Consider the following 6,569-nt stretch of genomic DNA (forward strand, 5'->3'; position numbering starts at 1 on the left):
ACTTCCAGCGAGAGGGGCCCTGACGGCAGAACGCATCCAACTTTTCACACCTAAAATCCAAATACTTGTATTTATTTTTTTAGGGGCGGGGGTGTACGCCAACTGAAATACACAAGCAATCTGATCCAAGTTACCAACGATGTTTAAAATGCTTTATTTTCTTTTAAAAATATGTACAGATCTGAAATACACTATTATTATTTATTATCTCCCGCAGATATAATTAATACTCAGGGCAAAAAGGAACAGTGGGGGCGGGCGAGGGGAGACTCGAAAATGGCTGGCCACTCCAGCGCCCTGCTTTTATCCTACCTGCGCGCACACGCAGACAGAGCCGCGCGGTTCTTTCTAAACGTGAGTTAATGTGTTGGGTTTCCTGTTCTGCTCGAGGTCTGGAAGTCACGTTGTTATTATGTCAGAAAATGGGTTGAGGACGGGGGTGGAGGGAGAGAGGGCTGGAAGTGACACACTCTCTAGGGCAGTCTAGAAAACAAGCAGAACAAAACTAACCCAGAGAGGATTCCCATAATAAAATGGTCTGGGGTTTGTTTGTTTTTTCCTTAAAAAATAATCATAATAATGAATACACATGGTGTATTTCTTAACAATGCAAGAAGCACATTTCTCCTTTCCTATGAATAACAGGCGGGCGGGTGAAAAAAAGGTCGTGGGTGGAGACGGCTGCGTCAGTTCAATAGTCGATCTTGTTGTAGAGATTATAAAGAGGTAAGGCCGACAAATTGCTGCCTGGGTAGTATAAGGGAGCCGGGAAGGCGATGGATCTGGGAACCGGCACTCTGAGGAGGGAGTTGTCTCTGAAAACCAGGGGCATCCCCACGAGAGTCTGGCTGAGGCGTGGGCCATGTTGGCCGCCTCCAGTTCCGCCGAGAGTTGCCGTTTCCATTTGTTCCTGCGATTCTGAAACCAGGTTTTCACCTGGGTCTCTGTCAGCTGCAAGCTAGAGGCCAGGCAGGCGCGCTCCGAGCTGCTCAGGTAGCGCTTCATGTCGAAAGTGGACTCCAGCTGGTAGACTTGGCTCCGCGAGAAAACCGTGCGCGTCTTCTTCTTGGCCGAGCTCGCCTGCCGCTCCGAGCCGTCCCGCTGCCGCTCCGCCGAAGCCGGCGAGCTCGGCCCGAAGTGCTTCTCTTTCTCTTCCTTGAAGTCCGGCTGGGACGGAGAAAGGAAAGGCGGCGTCCGGTCGGAACTAATCGCCGAGCTGTTCCCCTTCGGGTTACCTTGGAGGGAGAAATAATAAAAAGGAAGGGGGGTAGAGATGCCTTTCGGATCAGATTGGCATGGCCGTGTCAGACACCACAACCCACCGACACCAATATACGAATCCCACCAAACACTAAACCCAGGGAGTCGATTGCTGCTTGTTCCAGAGCTCCAGTTCTTCTATATCTTCCTAAGAAAATATTTATCATCGTCATCATTTTATAAACGAGTTGCAACTGGAATTTATGAAGTCCTTTCAAGGTCAGGCAAAAACTTCAAGTGCACCTCACAGGGGAGCAGCCCTCATTCTGTTTCCAAGTGCAGCCTTTACAATCCAGTTCATTCTCGGTTATAATTCTAAAAGCGCAACCTCATACTCGCCACCTCAAAACTAAGCTCCGCTGAGTTTAATGGGATTTACTCCCAGGGAAGTTATTCTATTTAGGAATGCAGCTTAAAGCTGCCACCGTATTCATACTTTCTTATTGGGGGGGGGGGTTCTGTAAGCGCCACCAAATTCAATCTGAATTCTTGGTCAACTGGATGCAAGGGCGTGTCCGTGTTTTCAAATACGACCCTTTTCCTGCTGAATCGAGAGAACTTGACTTTTTATATCTTAACATTTCATAAATTATGTATTCGGGAATCCTGCGAAAAGCCTCCGACTTCTCTTGCCTTTTTGTGGGGGTGAGTGAGGGGGGGGGGAGATCACCGTTATCAATCATAATAAAGAAGTGATCTCCCCAAAGACTGGACGGAAAAGGCATGATAAGATAATAACATGTCTCTTAAAAACGAAAAGGTCCCTTAATCTGTATGACATCCGAATTTAGCACGCGCAAAAGGAAACAAATACAGATTTCAAAACAACCAAACAAATAGCATTGAGAGAGCTTGAAAACTGCACCCTATACATTCGCAGAAGAGCTCAAACCGCTGTTCGCTGGGCTTCCACAACCTACCGGTATTCCATCCCTGATGTCATTTAGGTTAATTTCTCCCCCTAAAACCCCGGCGATCAGAAAGACTGCTGCTCAAATAAAACAGTGGTTACTTGCAAAGCTGTCCCCCCCCCAACACACACACACACACATGCATTATTCCTAAGAACACCGTCCGCCAATATAATTAGATGCACCTACATATCATCCTTCCTAATCAGGAAGTAAATGAGGGTTTGAATGGTTTTTCTTTTCTTTTCCTCCCCCTTGGTCCAGTACTTACTGAGACACGTGAAACTGATGGGTTGGTGGTGTTTGTGGCACGTTTCTTTAGGACCATGCGAGTCGGGGCAGAAGCAAGCGGGGTGTTTCCAGCTCTCATCTGGCTCCTCTTCTTCGGAGGATATGGAGAGGCTCCTCTTCCTGCTCGGCCAAGCGGAGGCGGAGGCTGCCTGCTTGGAGCTGGGCTCCCTGCCTCCTTCCGAGGTGCTGCTGCCTAGGATAGACTGGATGGTGAAACTGGAGAGCGGAGCTGCTGCGGGACAACACTTGCTCGGGTCTTCTTTGTTGCTCATCCTGGGCTCATAAGAAACAAGAGGAGAACAGCTCTCGCTTTAGAGGCGCGCTGGGGACAGGGGGTCTCGTCGGAGGGTGCGGGGGCTGCCTGGGGGGCTTGGCTACCTCGCCTGCCTTTGGGGGGACCAGTTTGGGGGGGTGTTTTTGGCGTGCCTTGGCAGGTTTTCCCTGAGCTTGCCGAGCCTGAATGCATGCTCCTTTCTCTCTCAGATCTCTATTGATCTCCAGGCGGCGGGGTGGCGTGGCTTCATTTGCATGGAGGTTACATCCGCCTCGGCCAATCACAGGCAGCCAGGCTGCCCCGGAAAGTTTCAAAATTCTAGAACGCTGTCAGCCGCCGACTTTGCAGGGCCACTGAAACCGACGTGATCGGCGGATTGACCCTTCTCGTCCAAACAGACGAAAGGGAAGCGGACCAGATTATTATTATTATTATTATTATTATTATTAAACCCACGGTCTAGTCGGGGCTAAAAACCCACACAGGTTTGACGTGTGTCCCAATCCACCCTTCCAGGGCTGGCCCTTATCATTTGTAACTCTTTAGGGTGAATCGAAGTTGCCTTGGTTTGTTGCCTTAAATAACGAAATGAGGCTTTGAAATGATCACACAGTTTAGCTATCTGATATGGCCGTTTGATTCGCGCCAACATTTTGCCAAGGTGTTAAATAGTTAACATTGCCTATATATATATATTTTTAAAGTCCTGGGAGCGGAGGTTGGGTTCTGAAGCACACTTGAATAATCTGAAACCAGCAGGGTTGATTTTCAGAGCAAAGGGGTCCTAAACTATTCCCAGTGGTTCAGGAAATGGCTAAGCAACTCTACCGTAGACGTCTCCTCTCCTACCAAAAGCAGGGAGAGAAGGGGGAAAGATGACATTCCTAGCACTGTATATGGCTAATTGGGCTAGTATACAATATGTGTTTCCTAAAAAAATATTCTCCTCATGCAACAGTCCTCAGAGCTCTCTCCCCCCCCCCCTTTTAAATGCATGCACACATGCCCCGCTGCACTTGTGTATTTGTGTTCTCCATTCATTTCCAGTCTGGCTCTGCAAGCATTTGGGGCTCAGGCGGAAGGCTAAGAGGCTTGGCATTAAACAGCTTATGGAAAGAGATCTGGTATTTAAACCAGAAGGGCAGCATTCTAGCAACGGGTCCTTGGCGCTTTCATTATCTTCACTTTTTATCCCCCGCGCAGCCCCCGAAATATCTTGTCTAGCAATGTCAATCGGGGAAGAAGAAGGGGGGGGGGAAACACCCATACATTGATGAAAGCCAATGTTTTCGCTTTGCTGTTTAAACCCTCAGCCCAACGGGACAGTCACTCATCTGCATCCCTTGGGAGAAGGGAGGGGTGTGCGGGGGGGAGGGTGGGGTGGGGTGGGGACAGCCGCAGCCCCTGCTTTTCCACGGATGGGAGATTGCAGGGGAAATGAAAAGACTGCGCGCATTCAAGTTGTCTGGCGCCAAGCTGCCCAGGCAAGGAGCGCGCAGCAGAAGAGGGGGGGGGGAGAGAGAGAGAGAGAGAGAGAGAGAGAGAGAGAGAGAGAGAGAGAGAGAGAGAGGGAGAGACCGCTTGCAATACAAGCTGAGAAATGCCTTCCCGTTCCCAAACTCATGCAGGTACATCCCTAATCTTCCCCAAGGGATGTAATCCATCCCGATGGCGCAGGGTATATATAGATATATACGACGTATGTAACAATATGCAATTATTTAGGCTTTCTGAGAGGATTGACATAAATGGTTTCCAATGATTGTAATACAATCGCCCCGCTTCCTCTGGGCTTGTACAGCTTTGATCGCGCTCAAAAAGTGGGTGGAGGGGTGGGCTAGGCGGAGGGAGAGAATCGTTTTCTCCAAAAGTTTTCAGAAACTTTCCTTTGGGGGGGGGGAGGCTGAGAAAAAAACGAATCGAAACAAGAGTCGTCCACTGTTTGCTGGGAGGGACAGCTGGGAGGGACATCCAATCGCATCGGGAAGGCACGTGAAGACAGGTGTCTTAATGAAAAGAGCACGTCCATAATGCAACATTTGCCTGTTTTAATGATTTACGCAAGACCCCGCTGTGGAGTAAGAGCCTGTTGTCTGCTTCCCGCGCTTTATCTGCGTGAGATTCACCAGCTCAGGAGGAAGAAGCGAGCAAAAGCGATGTCAATGTTGCCAGTAGTTGAAAGGGCCATTTATATTTTCGGCGAAACAGATCCCAACAGGTTGGTTGGTTGGTTCCCGAACGCCCCAGCCACCGTCGACATCTTCGAACCGCTTATTCCTCAAGTTCCCTGTTTGGGGATTGTCAAACATAGTATGAAAACGGCACTGCCGTTCCCTTTTATTTTATTTGGAAAAGTGGGTCCTGCAACGAAGTGTTGCAAATGTATTCTCACCTCCGAAGGGCAATTGCTTCTGTTTATAGCGCCAGCCAGCCAGCGGAGCCCTTCACCAGGAGGCCATTTCAGTTCTCCCCATCTTGCACCCATTTGCGCGCGTGCGCGTCTTTTCCTCCGTTTGCACCTGACTCAACATTTCGCGACTCCGGAACATGTTGAGACTAGTAGTTTTGAAGGGGGTACATCTTGGGGGGGGGGGCGGGGTTGAAGAAAAAACTATATCCCGCAAAGTTGCCCCGATTCCCCGAGCATGAGGGCACGTCTCTGATTGTTGGCTTCTTTTGCCCTCGCCACCCGCGTTAGAGGGAGTTTTGCTATTCTTTTGGAACGTACCAGTGAGAAGGAAGTAAGATTCGTGAGTTTAGTGTGGATCCTGATTTATAGTAGCCACGGATTCAGTTCGGCAGGATTCGAATAGCGTCACCTGCAACAGCGAAGCGGGGCAAATTTCGATCTGTTGAATTCTGAAACCGTGCTGCATAACAGAATGCAGCAATTACAATGCGTAAATAATGAGCGCACCAAGAGTTACTATTCACCACATTAAATTCCCAAAGTTGGGGGGAAACGATATTCCCTTTCAAACAGGTTTACTGGCTTGCACGCTGGGTCGGAAGGCGGAAGGTCTGGGTTCAAATCCCTCTCCGCATAAGCTTTGCATACTGGAAGCGCTGACCAAGTTTTTTTCAGTGCTCATTGTCTAAATGTAAGCGGTATTGGGGGTTATGGGCACACTGCAGACTGTGGAAGTTCTTGCTATCAATTCTAGTTGTGTGTGGGTCATTTATGATTACTGAGTGACCATAGGTCACTCTTCACATGCTCAAAGGCACTGTTTCAAGACTAGGCACTGTCAACAGATTTTGGAGTTAATCTCAACATTTTACATTCATAAGTACTGCAGAAGGTACATATTTATGGTTTATGTGCAACGTAAGATAGAATTACATTCAGGATGGTTTTACCCCCTCCGACTCCCAACGTTGCTCTGGGGTTGGATATCCTCCCACATTTCTCATTGGGTCATTGTTTGCGTTGGTGAAGGAAGCAATTTAAAGTGCGGTTATGATCCTGACATGTCCGACATACAGTATTCTGCTCCAGCTCTTTGGGGGCTCCATAATAATCTTCGGGGCAAGCTTTGCCATGTCTACTCAGAAAAAAGTCCTAATGAACTTGGATGGGGCTTACTCCCAGGGGGCTAGGATCGGCAATCCTCTCTAGGCTCAGATCTGCGCCAGCCAAGGCTCAGTTCTGAAAAGGTGACGCAGCAACTAAGGCAAGAGCGCTTCTGAGCGTGTGCAGTGCACCTTTTGCGTCGCAAGCCCGCGCTTAGCTGGGATCCGAGGAAGTGGAGAAGGGATCCCAGAGCGGAATTCGATTTCCAGCGGGACTGACTCCCACTCCACCGCTGCCACTTCCGCTCTTACAAGCTGAG

The 6,569-nt window shown here is 49.1% G+C and overlaps 1 protein-coding gene across 1 annotated transcript; it reads right to left on the reverse strand.

Moving 5' to 3' along the window:
- Positions 1 to 602: 602 nt before the first annotated feature.
- On the reverse strand, positions 603 to 3,051 carry HMX2 (H6 family homeobox 2). The gene is given in 3 exon segments (XM_033149466.1): positions 603 to 849; positions 852 to 1,235; positions 2,443 to 3,051. Coding segments are annotated over 3 exon segments (834 nt in total). The 5' UTR covers positions 2,735 to 3,051; the 3' UTR covers positions 603 to 691.
- Positions 3,052 to 6,569: the final 3,518 nt, after the last annotated feature.

The sequence above is a fragment of the Lacerta agilis genome, chromosome 5 (assembly GCF_009819535.1).
Source record: "Lacerta agilis isolate rLacAgi1 chromosome 5, rLacAgi1.pri, whole genome shotgun sequence".
In the NCBI taxonomy this organism is placed as follows: domain Eukaryota; kingdom Metazoa; phylum Chordata; class Lepidosauria; order Squamata; family Lacertidae; genus Lacerta; species Lacerta agilis.